The sequence below is a fragment of the Xiphophorus hellerii genome, chromosome 15, assembly GCF_003331165.1.
Source record: "Xiphophorus hellerii strain 12219 chromosome 15, Xiphophorus_hellerii-4.1, whole genome shotgun sequence".
In the NCBI taxonomy this organism is placed as follows: domain Eukaryota; kingdom Metazoa; phylum Chordata; class Actinopteri; order Cyprinodontiformes; family Poeciliidae; genus Xiphophorus; species Xiphophorus hellerii.
Window position 1 is genome coordinate 21,726,991 of NC_045686.1, and position 22,534 is coordinate 21,749,524.

At 39.5% G+C, this 22,534-nt stretch overlaps 2 protein-coding genes across 2 annotated transcripts; one reads left to right on the plus strand and one right to left on the minus strand.

The window, feature by feature from the left end:
* The first annotated feature begins 1,256 nt into the window (after window positions 1-1,256).
* On the plus strand, window positions 1,257-4,538 carry lft1 (lefty1). Its single transcript, XM_032585776.1, has 4 exons — window positions 1,257-1,542; window positions 2,190-2,436; window positions 2,544-2,786; window positions 3,576-4,538. The coding sequence occupies exons 1-4, from the start codon at window positions 1,272-1,274 to the stop codon at window positions 3,898-3,900; spliced, it is 1,086 nt and encodes a 361-aa protein (XP_032441667.1). The 5' UTR covers window positions 1,257-1,271; the 3' UTR covers window positions 3,901-4,538.
* Window positions 4,539-6,818: 2,280 nt separating this feature from the next.
* hnrnpub (heterogeneous nuclear ribonucleoprotein Ub) lies at window positions 6,819-21,208 on the minus strand. The gene is made up of 14 exons (XM_032584767.1): window positions 20,613-21,208; window positions 18,233-18,347; window positions 14,755-14,834; window positions 14,511-14,650; window positions 13,651-13,750; window positions 13,322-13,434; window positions 12,694-12,957; window positions 12,495-12,614; window positions 12,285-12,413; window positions 11,340-11,508; window positions 10,968-11,261; window positions 10,606-10,895; window positions 10,383-10,520; window positions 6,819-9,639 (listed from the first exon to the last, which is right to left on the minus strand). The coding sequence occupies exons 1-14, from the start codon at window positions 21,061-21,063 to the stop codon at window positions 9,589-9,591; spliced, it is 2,454 nt and encodes an 817-aa protein (XP_032440658.1). The 5' UTR covers window positions 21,064-21,208; the 3' UTR covers window positions 6,819-9,588.
* Between the last annotated feature and the right edge of the window lie 1,326 nt (window positions 21,209-22,534).

A 22,534-nucleotide genomic window follows, 5' to 3' on the forward strand; every position in this document is an offset into this window, starting at 1 on the left:
TCCAAAGATATAAGCACACAAAGCAGCTACTTTATAATAATAATAATAGATTTTATTTATAATGTCCTTCCTTTATATTTTGAGATCTACAGAGGCCTAAAAAAACAAGACAAGCCATTAACAATGGGTAAAAATAATTTTAAGAAATGAATAAATAAAATAGTTTTAAAATAAATATCAGAGAAAGTGAACCAAAAAACGACAAAAGAACAGAATAATTAGCTAAATACCACTTTCATTTCTGCTTGAGAGGGATTAGGGAGAAATGAACTCTTCTTTAATCCGAGCCGCTTGATTTCAGGAATACATCACTTAATTATCAGAAACATATTGTGGTGTTCATATGCCTGCTAAAGAACCGACAAATAAATGATATTACATAAAAACAAAATTGTTACAAACTGAGCAAAAGGCACTGACCAATAATAATAATAATAATAATAATAATAATATCTGTCCATATATTTCACAAAGGTTTATAAGTATTTCAACACTTCTTGTAGACCTAATGTAATCTCGCACGATTTAAAGGAAAACGAAACATCTATAAATTAGCATGTAGCTACTCATTAGCATACTGTGCATTTGTGTTCTGTTATCTTTTAATCTGGTACCCCTAAATAAAATATGGTGCAACAAATTGCCCTCAGACTAGTTAAATACTCAAATAATTATATGTCTATGTAGTAGTAGGAGGGTAAAACCTTTTTTTCTGAGTAAAAATATTGTAGTTGTAAGAGCTGTGGTGGTTAAAATGAGGTGCACGGTCCCCAAATTAATTCTGCCTGGGAGCGCCTCTGCCATTTTTAAATAATAATAAAACAAAATTGTTTTATTATTTTTGTTTCTAGAGACTCTTAAAAAGACAGCACAGCGATCCCAGAAGCCATGTTTTTATGACAATCCCACAAAATGCATGAAATCTTTTAAGTAGCTCTTTTGTTTCCAGGATAAATGTCATATATGGAGGTTAAACATATTTTTTTTAGTGCAGCTCTGGTGAATACACGCCTCCACATTGTGGATGGGACTCAAGTCTAGCTAATGGTTTCTGTTTGAAGTATGGCCACTTAGATATCCTGTTTAAGATGGGGCTGTATTGTCGCACCTTTGTTCTGATAAGGTGGGGCCCCCGCCCCCATCGACAAAGTGCGAACCGACTGGGAGGGCCGCCGCGATATAAAGGGGGGGCCGGTGAAGTGTCACGGACACGCCGTGCTTCTGTTCAGTGACTTTGTGCTTTCGTGTCGCGCTGTCTAAAACGTCTCGTCATGGATTTCCTCCGCGCTCTTTGCGTCCTGTGCGCCGCGTTTCTGGTTCCCAGCGGCGCGTTTACGCACGAGGATATGAAGGACGCGCTGCTGCAAAAGCTCGGCCTGGATGAAGTTCCCAAAATCCAAAAGAGGGACCTGGAGAATCTGGTCGTTCCGGCGCACATCAAGAACAAGTACCTCTCCATGCTGAAGACGCACCACAGCCGGAGGAGACGCAGATCTCTGCCCAGCCTGGTGGGCATCCTGAGGGGGGTTCCCGGCAATGCAGGTAACGCACGACGTCAGTGGATATATATATATAAAAATGACATATTAACTAAATTGACCAATGAACTCTAACATAGAGTTAAATGACATATTAGTCATTTAGCTAAATACATTAACTGTGGTTCTTGTGCGTAATTGTGCGCAAATTACTAATTTTTGGTAACAGGGACGGAACTATGAAAATAGAGACAAGAAAAACACAAGTTACCAGAATAAAGTCGTACGAGAGTAGTCGAAATCATACGAGAATATAGTCGTAGTAGAACTCCTTCATCCTCAAAATATTATGACTTTATTCTCGTAATATTATTATTTCTTTATATTATTTATTTATTATTTATAATAATATTTATTATTATTATGACTTTATTCTCTTAAGAGTATGACTTTTTTCTCTTTTATTCTCATAATGTTAACTTTTTTTTTTTTTGTCGTTTTATAACTTACTTAGGTAATATATTTTTTTAATTATTATTCCTTATCATGGTCCTACCGCAGAAAATGCCAAAAAAACAAACAAACAAAAAATTTCCTCTATCCATTTGGCGCCCCTTCTGGCGCCGGCGCCCCCCCCTGTTGCGTCACTGTACGCCCATCCAAACGCGATTAAACCGACTAAAACGCACACATTTGCTTTCGCTGTTCTAGATATCTCCGGGGAGTACGTGTACTCCGACACCACCCGGCATCGCATGGTGTTCGACATGGAGGCGCGGATCCCGGATAACAGCGAGGTGACCATGGCGGAGCTGAAGCTCTACCAGCGGGCCTCGCACCACAAACGGTACACCGCGGAGAAGAGGAACCACCGGCCCGTCAACAACGCCCGGGTCAGCATCTACTGGGTGGAGGTGCTGCCCAGCGGCTCCAACAGGACCTCTCTTGTGGATTCGCGGTAGGGAGACGCGCCTAAAGCGGCACTAACAAAGAAAAGTTTAGACTCTCCTTCCGAAAGCATCTTTTTTTTTTTTTTTAACTTATCGCCCTTATCGTGTTTCACAGGTTGATTCCAATTCACGAGACCGGCTGGAAGAGCTTTGATGTCACCCAGGCCGTGCACTATTGGTCCAAGACGCAGCAGCAGAAGACGCCCATGCACCTCGAGGTGTGGATCGAGGGCGAGAGACCCGGCAGCTACGCCGCGGAGATGGCCAGGAGTGTGCGCTTCACCACCCAGGAGCAGACTGATGACGCCCTGGGGAGGCCCGAGCTCGTGCTCTACACACTCAACCTGGAAGAGTACGGGTGAGCGCGAGAGCTTTCTTGCTATACGCGTCAGTGTGAGCATGAGGCCAGGTGATCCTTTCTTGTTTCCTACCTGTTTAGCGTTTGGCTCTGGTTTGGAGAGAGACTAAACGCTTCATTTAGGAATGATAACACCAGGTTGTCAATAGTTGTAATACTATATTTCTTAGTTTTGACCTAAATATGTAAAAAGAGGAAGAAACAAATAATTGCTGAAATGTGTCCAAACCAAGAGATGTTATCCTGGATGTGATTCACGGCCTTGAGTCCTTTGGAATTGCAATGTGGCCCACTCTACCTAAAAAAATCAGCATCCGCTACTTAAGGTTGTTATTTAAATATCGACGACTTCAATTATTATCAAGTCATATTTAAGTTGTACTGTCAAATAGTAACAGATGTACCAGGCAGGAAAGCTTGCAATGGTGTTTTTTTTTAAACATTCTTCTTAGTATTCTTTGACTACTTTGACATTCTTTTTAGCGTTCCTGAACTATGTTAGAGTTCACTGTACTGTTCTTTGACTACGTTAGCGTTCTTTTTAATGTTGTTTGACTGCATTCTTAGCTTTTTTTGGACTATGTTAGCATTGTTTCTACCATTCTTTGACTACATTAGTCACAGCTTCAACTAAGAATTAGAATCTGCGTTCGTAGCAGAGTAGTAGATAAAAAATTTAAGGCCTTTAACCCTTTAGCCTAACAACCCCCCCTCCTCCCCCCAACCTCCACCTCTGTCTGAAATCTGTTAGCCTCGGTTAGCTAACTTTCCTCACTGTTTCTCCTCCAGCTCCGGCGGCGACTGTGACGCAAACCAGAATAAGGACGCCTGCTGCAGAGAACAGCACTTCATCAACTTCCGCGCGCTCACCTGGACACAGTACTGGATCATCGAGCCGGCGGGCTACCAGGCCTTCAGGTGCACCGGAGGATGCAAACAGCCCAAACGCAACTACGGCTACGGAGAGCGGCGGTGCGCGGTGTCAGAAAGCTCCCCGCTGCCCATCATGTACCTGGTGAAAAAGGGGGACTACACTGAAATAGAGGTGGCCGAGTTCCCCAACATGATTGTAGAAAGGTGTGCGTGCATGCTGGACAACGTCGCTGTCGTATGAAGGCAGTAGTAGTTACGGACTTTTGGGAAAAATTACAGGGAAATTATAGTGGGTTTTTTTGTTGCTAGGTGTTGCTTTATTTAATGTTTTTAACCAACTTGTCAAGTACTTTCTATTTAAATGGACGTTCGGAGGGAGAGCTTTATTCCCCAACAAACAGAGGTGGGTGGCGTAGCCAAAAATTATTCCCACGAAAGAGTAACACTACTTCAACATATTTTTATTCAAGTAAAAGTCAAACGTAGCCGTGTCCAAGAAATGACTCAAGAGTAAAAGAGTATTTGGTAAAAATGCTACTCCAGCTCTGACTGTTTGAAACATAATCGAATGTTTAAACATTACATCATCAGAAGGACCAGAATGTGAAGCTTTGTGGACATTTTGGTGTTTTAAGGACCAAAAGGAAAAATTATTCATAGAAATAACATCATTGCAAAATAACAAAATCAGATAAATAAATAAAAAATTAAATTCTGAATCAGTTTCTTTCAATATACATTTTTTTTTTTTTTTTTTTTTATTTATCACAGGGACAATGCATATTATTAGCATTTCTGTAAATAAGAAGGCTGAATTTTCACCTGTATTTTCTAAACAGATGGATAAACAAACAAACAAAAAAACATGAATAAAAGTTTTAAAAAATTTTTAAAAAAAATGTAATTATATGAACACAATAACAAACACAATACCCTTAATAAAATAGATTATAAAACTGAAGTGCACATTACTACCCTGTCCTGTTCTATGTTTCAGCGGCAGTACATGAGATCAAATAGAACTTGTTGACAAGCTTGAAGTTTTAGTCAAAAATGTGAAATTAAAAATAGTACAAAATTACAATGTTTGTTGTCATATCACTATTGACCTGGCCTTATACATTTTTAACAAAAACCGCAGACGTGTTTGTCTGTGTTTGGCGAATTTTTTGGTTAAAACAAACTTGTTCTTCATTCAGTGGGCAGACCATCCAGGACTTTCGCCCAAGTAAGAGTAGCGATACTTCGAAATAAAAATGACTCAAGTAAGAATTAAAACATTTATTTCCACAAAAAGTCACTCAAGTAAATGTAACTGTGTACATGTAAGTTATGACTCACCTCTGCCAGCAAACTCCATCTCCCTCCACAAGCACTTCTGTAGATTTTGTAAGAATTGTTTCTTTGAAATATGAATTTGTCTGAGTTGTGTTCACTCTAGTGCAATCATTCAGACTCGGAGTGATGAATCCCTTTTGTTAAAAACAGCTGAACATATATATATATATATATATATATATATATATATATATATATATATATATATATATATATATATATATATATATGTAATATGAATGAGTTTATGTTTGTAAAATAAAATATTTGTTCCTCACCATTCTCCTGCTGTCCTGGTTTATCTGTCTGCCTCAATTCACATTCATGATTGAATTCGAATGCATGGCTGCAGCCGCCTGCGTCTTTCACCTTCAGGAAGCAAATGGTCTCCGTAGTGACGCACGTTATCCCGTCTCGGCTTGTAATGCTTTGTTTGCAGTGGGAAGGCAGGAAGGAAAGGCTTTCGCCGGCGCATACAGTGAAACCGAAAGTCAGTTGGCATGACGCTGGGGCTCTTTATGCGGTTTTCATCGACCTTAGACCGGGGCCAAACGTCGCTCATCGCAGCCAACCCCTCCTGTAGTGTTTGCTCTCAGAGCGGGGGGTCTCGTCATTCACTAATCTGCCGCTGACGAGGGTCAACACAGCAAAGACTATCGGCGGCCTCCTGTCTTACTTTTGCAGCATTCTGTTACTTTACAACCACAGCCCGGGTCACTAATTTGTGAGATTTAGCCGATAATTTAGTATATTTAGTTAATTCTTCTTTGGGTCAATAATTTCTGAGTTCTAGCTAATTTAGATAATTCAAGCTATTTGATTTAGTCATATTGGATATATTTATGGAGGTGTCTGTGAACATCAACTTTTAATTCTTTACAAAGATCCTGAATTACATGTTTTTTTTTGTGTGAACTTTGTCTAGGCCATCTCAATACATAACTATGCGTTATGCTGCGATGTTCCCCTGCTGGTCATTGAGCCTCTGCTTCATCCTCTCACAGGTTTTCTTCCAACTCAAATCAGCCTGATGCTGCTGGTACTATGCTTCATCATAGGGATGGTGGATTTAGCTCGTTTTCCTTCACAGCATTGTATGATGTCACTCATATTCCCGCCAAAACTCCAGGAGAAATATTTTAGCCATGAGCTTTTATTTTGTGTGGTTTCAGGAACTGACAGTCTGACAGAACAACTACTTTTTTTCCCCCCCATTATCCGACCGTGACATTTGCTGCGCTCAAGAGGAGCGTAGCAAAGACCACAGGAGACTTTAATCATCACTAGTAAAATGTGTCTACTGTTGTTTCATACTCTTCATTTTCAGATGACGGATTGAACAGACGTACAACTCAGAATGTAGCTTTATTTACATGCCAATGTAAGCTACAATTCTTACATTTTACTGGTCTGCTGTGTTCCTTGGTGGTCGTCATGCTGGTTGTTCTCTAACAAACCTTCAAGGTCTTCATAGAACAAGTGCCTTTATACTGAGCTGAAGAATTAGATCATTTTTAAAGGCAGTTTGTGGCTCAGATTTTTAACTTGAGGTGTCACAGTAACAAATACACACCACACCTTTCAGCTTTTTTTTTTTTTTTTTTGTTGGTTGCCAAAACAAAATTCCAATCAATTTCTTTATACCTGCCAAGACCCAATCAGATCCAAATAGAGTGAAAAGAGGCCAATTGGGTAATATAATGTAGAAATTAAGTCATATTTTCTATAAATATAAATTACAAATGGCACAAAAATATTTTCAAAAAGTGGTTTTTATTTCAATCATGATGGTCCTCATTCCTCATTAAATATTTTTTTGATATTTTTTTTTGTGTTGGAGTATTCACAAAATTTCTACTTCATTTTCTAAATATTACAACTTTCTTCTCATAATCAAGAAACAAACAAACCAGCAAAAAAAAAAAAAAAAAAAAACTCATAGCCTGACTAACATTTTGTCATAGAGTCGACTTGAATTCAAAGTCCAAATAAATACAAGCTGTGCCTTGGGCATGCTGAACTCACAATGAATTATGAAAACCAATAGCACTGATGGAAAAAAAAAAATAGTTTTCAAAAAATTAAATAATCAAGACAAAAATGTTCATAAAAACCGATCTCTTTTGTATGAACATTGGGATTGAACTTGTTAGGATTTATTGGAGAATTGGATCGGAGTGGTGGGAATTTTTCCCAACAGCAATCGAGCATTGAAAGCTCTCATCAGGGATCATATTGAACCAAATCAGTTTATTCCTGTGTCTTTTTTCCATAACAAGACAAAAAAACCCAAAAAACCCCGACAATTTTAAGTCTATAACGCAAAATACAACCATTAAATGTAAAGGAACACATTTCAAAATGTCTCAAAGTGTTGGTTTAGTAGTGAAACATCAGCAATAATAATTTTTAAAAAAAGTCAGTTTTGTTCAACGTCAAGCCGTTGATTCAAATTTTGCATTCTGCTCCTATGTATGTAACCTGTACAAACTCTCCAGGCATTTACACTCAAGTTGGAGGGATGACCTTTAATTACTATTTATTACAGTGTTAACATTCATGCATGACTGAAACAATCAGAGAAAACAAACAGCTGGAAACCACTGGATTGGTCTGGGCTAACTTGACCGCATGTCCAAGCTGGGAGGGGATGAAAAAAAGAAGAGATGTTGGGTGTGAAGACGGTATGAGCTGGTTAGCTATGGAGAGGGGGAGCTGCCCTTATTGCCAGGCCACAGGGTCACCAACATGAACGGGGTTAAGCGTTCGCGAACTGTTGGTGATGCTGTTGAGCCCTTTAGATTTGCTGGTGAACCTGAACTGGAATCAGAAAAACAAAAGAAGAAAAAGGAAAATGCGTGAACTCGCGATTATTTGTGCTTCAGTGCTCGCCGGGTCTCAGAGGACCACTGCAGTAACGGAGCAGCTGACGGAACCGAGAAGAGATCCTGAGAATGAGGTGGAGGCTACGGCGGAGGGTTAGGGCCGTTGTAGATAGAAAAAATAAATAAATAAATAAATATGGTAAATCTATGTGGGGAAAAAAGAACTTTCCAAGAACACACACGGAAATTTCAGGGCTTGAAAAGTCAGAAATTTGCTAGGAAAAAAAAAAAACCCTAAAAAACATTTCTGAGCTTAAAGTAAAAATTTCAGGAAGAACATTCAAATTTTGAGATGAATCTCAAGTTTTCTAGAAAAATAAAAATAAAAAATGCAAGTTCAGGTTTTAAAAATAAAACATTTTCAACTTTTGGAACAAACATTTCCAAGTTTTCTTTCCTACAAAAAGTCTGAGATCAATCAACATTCCAGAGTTTCAAGTACATTTTCAAACTCTTCATTTTTTTTTTACATTTTCTAGAAAATGTAACTTTTCAATCTCAAATTTCCTAGAAACAAAAAGGGGTGAAATTTGAGTTTTTTTTCTAGCAAATTTAGATTTTTTTCTGGAGAATTTCTCAGATCAATCTCCTAATTTGAGTTTATAGCAAATTCTCAAAATCAGAAATTTCCTTGTTTCTTCAAGGAAAATCTTAAGATGTATAATTTCTTTTAGATTTATCTAAACAATTTAAGTTTTTGGCAGAAATGTATTTTTCTCTCCCATCTATAAAGGCCCCAACAAGCCGTCGTCAGATTCAGTGCACACACACACAAAAAAATATAATTTAAAAAGAAAAAGGCATAATGTAATGGAGTATAAAATGGCTTTGCTTTGTCCTGAAAACAGCTTAGCTGAAATACTTTCTAAAATTTATTTACAGCGAGAGAACGGAAACATGCGACGCCAACGATGCGACGCCATCTTTTGTTTCTTCAAAGGTCATTTACTCACCTTTGACATAAATGAAAGCCATAAGCCGGGATGAATGTAAAAAAAGCAAACAAGTAGTTTATTGTAGGTCTATGATATTACAAGTTTGATGGTGGGAACAAATAAAGAAGAAAAAAAAAAAGGTCATTAATCTACCATCATCTGTTAAACTGTTGAACATTAAAGCGCTGACATGAACAGCCTACTGATGGAAGCTGTCCTGCTTATGTCAATCGTCACATTTCTTATATGTCTGTAACTACACAGAGAAAATAATATTTACAATTTGTAATAAAAAAGCAAATCAAAGCAATCACAGCACAGATAAAATGCACAACCCTGAAGAACAAATGAAAAAAGAAGAAAAAAGAAAATCAGAAATCGCCCCACTTCTGTTTCCTGATTTTACAAACAATTCTTTTTTTAAAAGCATGTCATTTAAAAAGTGGTTGAGGGGAGAATTTTTTTTTTTTTTTTTAAATGTACAACAAGGAAAAACAAAACAAAAAGTGTCTGAATGAGACAGAACCCACAATCAAATAGACTTTATAAAGCTCTGATTACGTTTTCTGCTTCCTGCTCTCCTCTGGTGGAATGTTCTGGATCCAGATCAAATTGCCTCGCGCTGTTTTGGAAGTCGGTGGGTTTTCGACCTTTAAAAGTGGGTTTTAGGGGAACAAAGTCAAACAGTAAAAGGGGGAGGGAGAGGAGGGGATGTTCCGTGGCTAGTGGTGGGTTCTCAGTGTCGGCCACCAGTCCATAAGAACAACTGTCTTAGTAATATCCAGGCTGGTACTGCTGGCTCCAAGGTTTCTGGTTCCAGAACTGCAAAACAAAGTTTTAGAGTTAAAACTGGATGAAGTCTAAAGAATGCTCCTTTCATTTCTGAAAAAAATGTTGCATTAAAAACACAAACGTCAATGTATTTAATGTGATAAATTAGCACAGTAATTGTACTTGTGAAGTGGAAGGAAACTATTTATTCCACTACTTTGATATCTCCATGTAAAATGCAGAGCAATTCACTAAATTAAGCTACATTTTCTCATGAAAAGTTTGATTTGTTTTGTGGTGCCCTGAAGATGCCCGTTTCAAATGGGAATATTATTCAGGAGCAGGATTTGTGTTTGAGACATTATGAATGGAGTTATAGCCATACAATTACCTACAAAAGTAATATAGATTGTTTGTTAATAATAATTTGTCATTACCACAATAGTACCACAAATTATTGCAATAAACGTTGGGAGTCCATATTGCCCAGCCCTTTATAGACCCAACGGTTCTGTAGAAAGCAGAGGTTCAACTTTCAAATGTCAGAGCAAAAAGGGAACAGTTGTGATCCAAGTAAAGTCAAAGTTAAACTCCGATCTGTCATATTGAAGTTTGTTTATAAAATGTGACAGAATAAGAAAACCCTTAAGGGAAACAAGTGCTTTATAGTGGGTTTTTTATAGTGGTTTTTTGTTAAAAGTATCATCCGATCACAGATATCCCAAAATGAAGGCCGATTCATCATTGCACCCTCTAGTGGACACCACCATGATGTCAAAGCTGGAAACACTGACCCCTTGCTGCCAGCTCTGGTTGAAGGCTTGAGCCTTGTCCATGCCGTTCCTGTTGCCAAAGCCCCCGCTGTTCCTATTGTTGCCATAGTTGCTGTTCTTCTGCCCAAAGTTTCCACGGCCGCCTCCTCTCTGCTGGAACTGGACGGAGAGAGAAAAAGCTAAACGTCAGCACATCTACGGCCGCCTCATAACGCCACGGTAACATTGTAAGGATGACACCTACGTGGGGGGGGGGCCCCCTATTGGCATTGCGGTTCATGTTGCCTCCACCTCTGTTCATCTGACCCCCTCGGCTCATTTGACCTCCTCTGTTCATTTGGCCGCCACGGTTCATGGGTCCTCCTCGGAGTCCCATGCCGCCCCTCATGGGCCCGCCTCTTGGGGATCCGGCCAGGCTGGGGATGGGGCCGCCGCCCCGGCCGAAGCTGCCGGGCCGGGGGAAGCCGCCCCTGAAGGCTGGTGGAGGTAGAAAGCCGCGAGGAGGACGGTTGAAGCCGCCGCGTGGGCCGGGGCCTGAGGAGAGCAACAAACCGCCGTAAGCTGACTTCTAAAACCAGCAAACATCTCCTTTCCGGCTGATCCTACCTCCTCTGAAGTTGCCTCTGTTCTGGAAGCCTCCACGTCCGCCACCGCCCCTTTGCCCCTGTCCGCTGCGGCCGAACTGATTCTTGCCTCCCCGGCCGCTGCCGCGAGGGCCGCCTCCTCCGCTGCCGCCTCTTTTCGGAGTCGTGCTCCCCTGGTTGGGTTTCTTCTCAGCGGGCAGGGCCGTCTTGCTCTCCTCTTTGTACTGCTCCAGCAGCTTGGCGGCGTCGTCCTTTGGCAGCTCAGCATACGTCACCTCGCTGAAGCTCTCCCCTTCTTCCGGCAGGGCGTAGAACCCTGGAAGGTCAACCAATTGGGATCGGTGAGGAACGGAAGAGCTGCTGTTAAGGTGAAAAGTGAGTGGAGGAGTTTTACCTTTCATTTTGAGCAGCGCATGCTCAGGCACTTCTTTGCCATCGCTCTCCACCTTCTTCTGGACCCTCATCTTGTATTCCTCGTCTGTGGGGAAGACGACCACAGCCTTACGCTGGAAGCCAGCAAACAGACACATCTTCCTCTTCTGGCCTGGCGCGGATAAGTTAGTCTGGAAAAAGGAGAAGAAAAATTTAATTTGCGCCTTTAATTTATGCATGTTTCACCAACTCAAATTTAAGATTTTAATACAATTCTGAATGAAATTTAAGACTTCTCCACAGAAATTTATGAACTTTGTCCAGCCAACTGGTGATAAATCTGCATTTATCCATTATATACAAAAAGGAAGCTAGCTAGAAAGCATTCACTTTCTATCTAGAAACTAGCCAAGAAAACTATAGCTAGCTAGAGCATATCCTATAGCTAGGTATAGCTGGCTAACAAACTATTTTGCTAGTTGGTTTTTTAGATTTTTAGTTAGATAAGTTAGCTAAAAAGCATACCCCTTCTAGTTGCTCTAGATGGAGAGCTAAACTAATGCTAGCTAGAAAGGGTAAAAGTAAATTTTTTGTATTTTCCCCCCCTCTTGGCAAAGCTTTTCAGGCTACTGGTAACTCACTGCTAGTGCTTTTTTCCTTTTTCTAGCTAGCTAGAAAGGATAAAGCTAGCTGCAAGACTCAATAGAAGGTTAACTTGAAATTGTATGCTAGCAGTGAGTAACTGGTAGCCTCAAAAGCCTTGCAAGAAAAAAAAAAAAAACTACACAGAATATATGAGGATAAATAGTCCTGCAAAGACAAAATTGAATGACCTGTGATTAATGTATTTAAGGCCAACTTACTTTTTAAATATGAATTTAAGACATTTTAAGCCTTAATTTCGAGTACATAAATTTAAGATATTTTAAGGATAAGGAGGCAGTCCAGCTCTGACCAGTCAACTTACATGATCCAGAATGTAGTTCCTCTTCTTGCGAGCAGCGATCTCGATGAATTTGCCCAGGAACAGTGGAGCTCTTTGGGAAATGGCGCTCAGCTTGGTGATATCCTTGGACTGGCGTTTCAAACTGTTGATCTGCAGTCGAACGAGGCAAACGGTGATTAAAATCTCAAAGTGAAATCTGGAGGCAGAATTTGGCTTTCTGACAGTACTGACCATCATCTTGTCCACAATGGTGTCACTGCTCAGGATGTAGTACTTCCCAGGGTTCTGCTGGACTTGGTTCTTGACCCATGTAGTTTTGCCAGAGCCAGGCAGACCAACCATCACAATGATCTACAAAACAAGATCACAGTCAGATGCAAACTAACAGCAAAACAGAGTAAATCCTCCCCTGACGGGGTCCTGTACTGACCTCGCAGTCGGCCTTCGTCTGGGGTCCCTTCAGCCCCCTCACTCGCTCGCTGACGGGGATTTGCTGCAGGAAGGTGTAGCCCTCCGGCGTCGGGAAGTACGGCGTCTCCATCTGGCCAAAGTTAAACTCCACAGCGCAGTTGCGACAGATGACATGTGGGAATAGGGCCTGGCCATTTAAACAGTCCTTGCGGACCCTGAAAGCAACGGCTGGTTCTTCACCGTTCTTGGCGAAGGACAGGACCACCTCCTCGCCCTCAAAGTCCTAGAAAGAAATAAAACAGATGTAAGGCCAGCAACATTTTTTTCTCCAATTAATTTAAGACATTTTAAGGTATTCATTTTAGATGAAAAAATTTGGACAAGTATGTGCAGAAACGTGTCACACACCACTTGCTGTTCTTTTTGATTCAACTAATGGATACAGGAAGGGTAGAGTAATATTTTTTAAAATCTTTTCCTCATCTTACAGTTGGCTAAAATGATCATTTGGTCAAAGCGCTGGGAGTGGAAATGGGCCACAAAAATTCTGCTTGGTGCATCTCTAGAGAATTATGAAATGATGTATCGACATCATTTTTACATTTCCAACTTATTCCAAACAAACATTGTTGGAAGTGTTGTCTTACAATGAGGCAGCAGATGACATCGTTCTCCTCATACGTTTCCCCAAAGTCTTCAGTCACACAGTTGGTGGTCTTCTTCCCTTTGCAGGAGTAACCATAGGAAAACTCTTCCTCACCTGAACAGTGAAGAAAAAAAAAGGTATATTATGGTTGCTTGAAAACCACTAGAGGGCAGTGTTCACACCCACTAAAGGTGTTTCTCCTTGATTTAGCAACAACTGGCAACACTGGACAGAAAGTAAGCAATTAAATGATTATTAGCCTTTTGTCCAGTTGTATCACTGTCATTAAAATCTAAACAGAACTTTTCAATCAAGACAATCAGGACTGACCCAGCAGCAGCGTCCCAGTTGACAAGGACCATCCAACCTGCACATCATGGATTTCCAAGTTCTTGCTGGAAATGTGCTTCACTGAAATCTTCTCTGTGAGCTGGAGTCATAAAATCAAAAATTACAAGTTTGTAACACCACACAGCCAAGTGTCTTAAAAGAGCAAAAATAAATAAAAGAAAGAGGGTGCATACACTTTCCTCAAACCACTTTGGAGATAAAAACAACCCAAATGAACCAAAGAAGACAGTTACAAATCACTAATATAAAAACAAAGTTCATCACAGTGAATGAGTTATAATATTCTTCATAGAAGGGACAACATAAACTAAAATATAACAAGGTGTTATATTTTAAAATGTCTCTTTCACACCTTATACACCTGACTGGTCTAAGAAACAAAATTAAACAAACAGTAATTTAATTTAAAAAAAATAAAAAATCTCCCAACATCAATTGTTCATTCAATGTAATGAATATTGAATCTTTCTGCTCAAATTAAATGCTTAAACACAATATATAAATAAAGTTACAAAAGGAATCTAAAAAAAAGAAAGAAAAGAAATTATTTAATAAAAGAAATAATTTTGCTGAATCTAACCAACTTAAAAACATTTGGTCTGATTTAACTTCAGACAGAGAAAAAAAGTCAATTAGCTGTATGAAAATATCTGATTTTAACTGAAAATCTAGGCTTTTAATCAAACGTGCAGTTCGAATATTGATCACTTTCAAGGACTTTATACAGAAATAAAGGACGTCCCAAATCGTAATCAAGCTTAAGAATTTCAAGTGTGCGAACCCTAAAAAAGGGAGAAAAAAAAAAAAAAAGAATATTGGTAGTGATGATAGTTATGAACCTTCATCTCAAAGCAAGCTTTGCCAGAGTTCACCCCATAGGTTCCCTTTCCTCCAGACCACAGATAAGCAAAGCTCTCCATGATGAGCGATGAAGCGCTGTAGCGGTCTCGGGACACCTTAAAGTGCAGGTCACAGTTATCTGGAACAGACAAAAAGAAATCAAACCCCATTTATAAATGTTTTAGTCGATACAGCATCTACATGCTGAATCAGAATTGGTGAGATAAAGAAGAGAAAACCTACAGGTGTCCAAGCAGACTTTGGTCTCATCACACTCTTCGTCTTCTTCCTCCAGCGGTGGTACGGGAGACTTAAAAGAGGCGCTGGAAAAATAAGACGGCAGCAAGTCAATTAGAAGACTGGAACTTGAGCGCAGCTGCAATGAATTTTCATGATGCAGTCGGGGCCGCTTGCTGAGAGATAGTGGGAACAGAAAGTGGGAAGCCAGACGAGAGAGGGCCAAGAAAAGGACATGAACTGGAAAATGAGCCTTTAACCTTTTCTGACAGTGGGCCCGTGTTGTAGACCTGGGCAGGTAACTTACCTTGGAGCATCCAGCGAATTCTAAAAAAAAATAAATGTGGAGAATACACAAAGAAAAAGCACTGCAGCTGGTCTTATTGAGCAAGGCTGATAGATAAAACTATTGTTAGCCATCTTGCTTTCAGTTGAGTGCGTTTGTGTCCTTTGGACTGCTGTGGAGACGGCCACAACTCCAGATGTCTAACAGAGGCATGCTTGGTTTTAGTGCAGGGAGTGTATTTAAACACTGATTGCAACTCCTGGACCCATTTAGACAGATTGAGAATGGTTTTAGCTGAAGAAGATAACCAGGGAACTTGCATACAGATGCAACCACGTGTGTTGGTACCACTGGTAAAGATGTAAAAAGGGTTTAAAGTAACATCAAACACTAATTTTAGAAAAGTCCCAACTTTAACTTGAGTAAATTTATACAGCGAGAGAAAGAAAGAAAAAAGGATTGATATGTGGCAAAGCTGTTAGTTCTCGCTGCTTTATAGCTGTGAGCCTGTTTTAAAGTTGAAGTATTATACATTTTCCAGGTACATGGTGCATTTTAATGCACTAATAAGTAACTATGTTACCTTCAGTTGGTCTAAAAATTTTATAAACATCAAATACCACTTGTTGCCTAATTTAACTCATTGAAATTGGGCCCCTGTCTCTTTAAGAAACTCCTGCCCTTTCTGAGACTCCCCCCTCAGAAAATCATCGCAACATGGCTCCTCTATTATTGTGATGAATTGATTATTGAAATAATAGCCGCCTAATTTAGTAATTAATTTGTCATTAACTTGAGTATACAGACTGAAAAGAAGCCAAAAATAATTCAAGTCCATAAATTTGTTTTACCCAGAACTCAAGTGGCGGTTTTAGTTTTACCTGGTTCAAATTGAGTAAAATATAAAAATCTATGGAGCACCTTTTTTTTTTTTGGACAATTATTAATCTGTTAATCTAATACATAGAACCGATCAGCCCTACAGTGTATTAATGTTCAGTCAAGCAGAAAGGACTGAGGTTCTCATGTTAAGATTTTTTTTTAGCTGCACATGCATCTTTTGCAGCAAATAATCAAACGTTCACTGAAGAGATTAATGTTTATTTTATTTAGAGAATAAAAAGCCTAAAATGCATTTCAGGCAATGTTTTTTTTTGCTCAATTCAAAAGGTAATTGGTTTATTTGCGTATTTTAATTCCTCTCATATCGTATAAAAAAGCTCAAGTGGTATGCTAATTATTTTAATCCAATTAATATTCAGAATAATCTTCAACTAAAATAACTAGTTATCTTTCTAGGATATCAATAATTAACAGAAATGTGAATATTTTAAGAAAAAAAAATTCCCAGCATGCAATTGCCATGATTAAATTTGTTCAAATTATAGATACAGTGCATCATAAGCCTGGCGGGTCACCAGGCTTTACTTGCTCCCCCACCAGGCTTAGCATTGTTTATTTCTTATAGGGTTTTTTTAAATACACCAGTAACAGCAAAGCCTGGTTAAATAGTCTCTTGGTGAAACAAATGGAAGCATAATGAGAACATAGTCAGTACTATGTTTATTCACTGTCTACATGCCAACAACTTAAGCTGATAAAGTGACTAGTCAGATAAACATCAAACAATTTTGGACACTGTAATTAGGGCAAAACAAAAAACCAAATGCAGAAATTATTTTTAAAAATTTGTTTACGTTTGCCTTTAAGATTTTATAATTGCCATTTAAGAATGCCTTTGTAACATATTTTCAAATTTTCTGCCAACTTTAAAAATTTAGCTCAAAGACGCGGTAAGCCACTTGGTGGACTGCTCTAGCAAGTTTTCAGAGGGAAACCCAGAAATTATATACTTTTCAAAAATAAAAACATGATGCCACTGCAAGTAAAAGTTGAAATCATTAAAAAAAAAATTAACACCTTTACCAGGAGTACCAACAAAATGGCTCACGTCAGTAGTAGGAATAGTGTGAGCAATTCAAGCTGTGTTGCTGTTTCTACATTTCTTCATAAGAGTTTTTAAAAAGAAAAATCAGATTCACCCACAAACAGATTTGAATTGCTAACATGTGTTGGGGGAGAAAGTGGAGGCGTCTATATTTGCATTTTCAACACAATGACTTAGATCTCGACAACTGTGTTTGAGAGTTATGACCATATTGCAAAAAACCCCCACAACAACAAAAAATAGCAAGCTAGCTGTAAAACTTTACAGCAGAAGTTGTTGCAGAAATTTAGTCCCGCCCCCTAAGACCTCACATCCAATAACAAAAAAGAAAAAAAAAAAAGTCTCCAAATGTATATTCACTTTTGCCCGTTGATCCTTCCGTGTACTGCAGCAGCAGCAGCGCAATGAAAACAAAACAATAATAAAATAAAATACACTGACCAGGAAGAGTAGGTACATGTACACACACTCACACCCTTACATTCAGGCCATGCGTGATGTCACCTATGGGGGAGGAGGGGTAAAGAAGCCACGCCCATTCACACAGGCAGCCGCACCATGAGGACTGACCACAGGATATGATACAGAAATAGCATTTGAACATCATACAGTTAGTGAAATCAAAAGAAAATTAGACTACTGCGAGGAAAAAACGATGGACGACCAATAGCGAGCTCCTCCGTGGGAATTGACCTACATCCTTGAGAGCTAGCCCTGTAGCTGTGGATCCCTCATCCCCTCGCCTCTCAGCTAAACCCTGACTTATTTAAAAATTTTACTAAATAAAGGTATACATCTGAAACTTTCACTGGGATCTATGACAGCAATGTCCTATTACCTTGAGGACACAACGGGCTTTCTAAAAAAAATAAAAACAATAAGTGGCATGAGGAACAGATGTGGAAATTCATAGAAGTCATATAGATGCACTTCTGCTACAGGACTGCAGCCACCGCACCTTCCCCCCCTCCCCCCCAAAAAAGACAAGACACACTTGTGAGGTGGGCACTGGAAGACAGTAAACGGTAAGGCTCTTTACAGCTCAAGTCGGGGGATGACCCTCAAAATACATGTGTGGAAAAAGTTGTGTAGTTATACTTTTCAATAAAGGAAAAACAACAACAACAAATAGAGGATTCTGACCTCTTGCTAGAGAAGTGCATTGGCACTTAAAGCCAATACAAGTCAACAAAGCTATGCATGGCGCTTCAGGGATGCCGAAGGCCATATTCGCTCTGTCCCGTCCTTACCAGCTGTATTTGTTCTCTTCAATAAACTCAAAGTAGCCCCTTCCATGTTCCTCCCGGCGTCTCTTAACACCCTTCTTATTCTTCTGATCAGCATTCGTGTCTTTGTCCGCATCCCCTTTGAAAATAGAACAAAGATATAGAATGAGGTGCTCCTTTTTTTTCTCTTTTTTTTTGAGACAGAGAGAGAGAGGTCGGACTGGCAGTGGGGGTTTTGAGCCCACGAAGCCCGTTCATTAGTTACACTTGTGTCCATCGTAAATCAGCATTGCTTTAAGAAGAGGCGACGCCTCGTGGGTTACACTTAAAAACAGCACAATATGTCATGAGTTGGTAACAGTTCTTAAGACCAGGTAGTATTTAGAACATAAACTGGTCCAAAATGGACAATAAAGAGAGGTGTTTACTGGGGCTGGAAAGTAAAAAAAATAAATAATCTAAATTAAGGAATAACCCTGAGATACAGGGGGGTGGTAAAAATACAAAATCTGTTCTACATTTTAAGAGGGTCTACAGTTATCAGGGATCAATGCATCATGCAAGAAAACCTACCTAGATCTGGATTAACTTTACCTCCCTTGCGTTTTAAAACTAACTGACTCTCGTGATCCGGTTTTCTGCACGCCCGAGACCAAACGCGGAAACCAGACGGTTCGATGTCGCTTCGTTCTCGAAGCACAGCTTCAGGTTAGCCACTTCACAAATTCCCAGCCCGGTTTGATTCAAAGCCGAGTGTGAGGTTGGTTAGAAGGTTGCAAACTTCTGGGAGTAAAGGTGGGGTCAGTCTGTGACGAAAAGTATGTGATGAACACACACACGCCACAAAAGTGGAAGCAAATAAAACAAAATGCTTTTGTTATGAATGAAAATCAACACGTGCACAGACTAGGAAGCTGCTCAAAAGTGAAAAACCAGCTAATGATTTTTTATTTTTGTGTCGTCCCATGTAAGGGCTGCTGGGTCCAGAATATTCCGGCAACTCTTTTTAAAAAAAAAAGAAAGAAAAAAAAGACTGACAATAAAACCCAAAGTTTCCCTGTCTTTTTTTTAATTTTTTTTTTAACAAACTTAAATTAGACTGAAATTGGCTTTTAATTCACTAAAGTTTTTGACATCTGGACAAACTAATCAGTTCAATTCTATAATATCCAAAAAGAACAGCACTACCTTCATTCCACAAATAGATCAGTAAAACCATTCAACGATTCGGTTTTGATTCAATTAAAAATCCAAGATAAAAAGCGTAATTTTCCTTTGTTTTTTTTTTTTACTCAAATGAATTTATTGGTATCAGTAGGTTTTCCAAAAGATGTGTGGTTAATAAAGGGAGTCCTCCAATTATTAAGCAGAATAAAAAGTATTTTCCAATACTTTGATAAATTGTTTACCTTTTAGAAAACTGAAGAAAAGTATGGAAACTGACTTAAATTTTCAATACTGCCTGAGTGGCACCACACTTTTACATAACTTCTACATTAACGTTATAACTTTGTAAAGTATTCAGATACTCGGAAATAATTTTGTTTTAGCTCTGATGTTTAATTCCTGATATCCAAACCTTGAAAAATCACGGCGCCCCTTACATCAGATGAAGACTGATAAGCTTTCATCCATTTAAAACAAGTAGTGGTTGTCCAGTCATATACATCTGCATTTTTACACATGCACACCTTTTTAAGTATGCCACTTCAAAAGCTGTACACTCGTAATTATCCAACATAAAAGTAAAAATTGTGTGGGGAAAAAAAACAGTAATGCGAGATGAATCTGGGCAGTATGAGAAAAGGAGGTAAAGTCTGACTCTCGCTTCATAAGAGCAGAAGCTGGCAACCCAGCAGAAATAGGAAAGTCTATTTCACAACGTAAAATAAGTTAGAAGTCTACATTTAGCCAATTCACATTAATTTTAACCCAAAGCTCTCATTTATTGCTAAACGTCATGGCTGGGAATCTCTGAAATGGCTAACATTAGCTTACCGCCAGACACAAAGAGAATGACTAGCATGCTAACCCTTACCGAAAATGAAACAAAAAGTAGTAAACAGTTACTAATTTCTCGGTAGTCATTGAATGTCTAAACGTTGATAAAATATTTTAGACAACACAACCAAAAAAGAAAAAAACGCAATTTATGCTTTGGGAACGTCAGTCACGTCGAGATACTACGCGCCATAAAATAAGCTAACCGAGGATGCTAGCTTGCTAAGTGTTAGCGTCGACCGCGGCCTAGCGGGGCTCACGCTGTGACTCAACATGGACGCTGAGCGCTGAACGCTTTCAAATCTAACCGGCCCCATCCCTTCATCGAGAAAAAAAAAAAAACCGGCATCCAGCCACGGCCCATACAACCAGGCATTTTCCTGAGCAACTCTCTGTGACTCACCCTCTGCAGCGTTGTCTCCGGGCTCACCATCTTCAATTTTTTCCATGTCGTCCACATCCGCCTTGAGCATGGGATCCATTTCATCGTCCTCATCCCCGTCCCCTCCGTCTTCTCCCTCACCCATTTCTTCGTCCTCGGCGACGCCGTTGCCGTCGTCCTCATTCTCTGCTTCTTCCTCGTTGGCTTCCATGCTCTCCTCTACTGGGCCTTCGCCTTCGCCTTCTCCTTCCTCTTCTTCTCCCATTCCCTCTTGGTCAACAGACTGGTCGAACCCATCATCTACCGAGTCTTCCTGAGCCGCCGAGGTGTCCCCGGCGAGGGCCTCTTCGTCCAGCGCGGCCTGCAGGCGATCCATCAGCTCGGCCTTCAGCCCCTTGTCCGAGAGATTTCGTTTTTTCAGCTCGTCCTTCAGCTCGTTAACTTTGAGCTTCTTCACGTTAATGGTGCTCATTTTTATTGGGAAATGACAAAAGGTTAAAATTCGGTAATTAATAAATAATATGTCGTCCTTAGTTAAGAAATGTAGCTCGAAGCCACGCCAAATGTCACCGGCTGTACAACCAATATCTCAACGGCAGAGAGCTGTGCCGAGGCTGCGCCAGAATGAGGAGGAGGGAGGCGAAGACTACCGTAACTACACAGAGAGCAGCGCAGCTTGATATACTACTATCTGTCGCTTTCTTTATAAGAGATCAACCCTTTCGCAAATAGATTGATGTGGAAAAAGCGGGTCAACGCATGGTCCATACAAAGATAAATGATTGTTTTAAAAACATCAAATTATTAAACAGCGATTTTATTTTACGAGAAGGGAGATATCGCGCCTTCTGTCACATCGTAAGCACAAAACACAAACACTGTATTACGGTATGTGTAAATGGGGATATTTTCTGAAAACAAAGGAGCGTTTAGACAAATCAAGTACGCGTTTTTTTTTTTTGGAAAATTGCAAGAAAAATAGTATTACCACAAGAACAACAACAAACTAATACATTTAAAAACTACTTAAACTACTACGTCATACTATCATTCTATAGGCCATTGCCTTTTGGAGACTTCGGACAATCTATAGGTCTCTAGAGAATAAACAAAAAAAGTTGACAGTTGCCACACCAAAGGCAACTTAGAAAAAAAAAATAATTTTGTTCCTGTTTATTTAATAAGCATTACAGTCAAGTTTTGAGGTAAGCCCCAATATTCTATGGAGAGAAAATAGTCTCAAAATACCTGTGAGGGATTAATACTGGATTTGTAATCCGTGTAAGCCGCTTTGTGTGTAACTTTGGATAGTTATATCTGTGAAATATAATTTGTAAGCCGTTAAAAAAAAAGACTGTACGTAACTCCAGGTACTTGTAAATATGTGGTCAAATGCACACAAGCTATTAAATTGCGAATACAAAATAAAAGTACACACATATCCACAATTGCAATTTCTACAAAATTACATTTCTACACACACATTTTTTTAACTTTCAGCCTCACAAATCTGACAATTACGAATTCAAACCTACACCTACAAATCGTTAAATACGTAGACTAAACTAAACTTATGCACAGATCAATTTACAAGTGCACGAGGATTTTTGAGACTTATTTCACGCTTCCAGGAAACGTAAATGATGCGTTTAAATGCTGGTGGAAAGCTGGGTCACCTGAGTTTTATTCGGAGTCTACTGGTTTTATCCTCTGAGCGTTTGTCGCTGTACTTGTGCCGAAGTGGCAAAGACGTTGTTTCTGTGGAAAACGGAATACCTCACCACTCCTTTTTCAACACTCCGAAATTTTTTATGGACATATAGTGCGTTTTGGAGTCGTACAGATGTGATTACATGGTTTTAAAAACGACCACTAGGTGGCGGAATGGTTCGTTGGCTGGGCAAACAGGCAGTCAAACTAAGAGGCAAGAAAGAGCGTCCAGG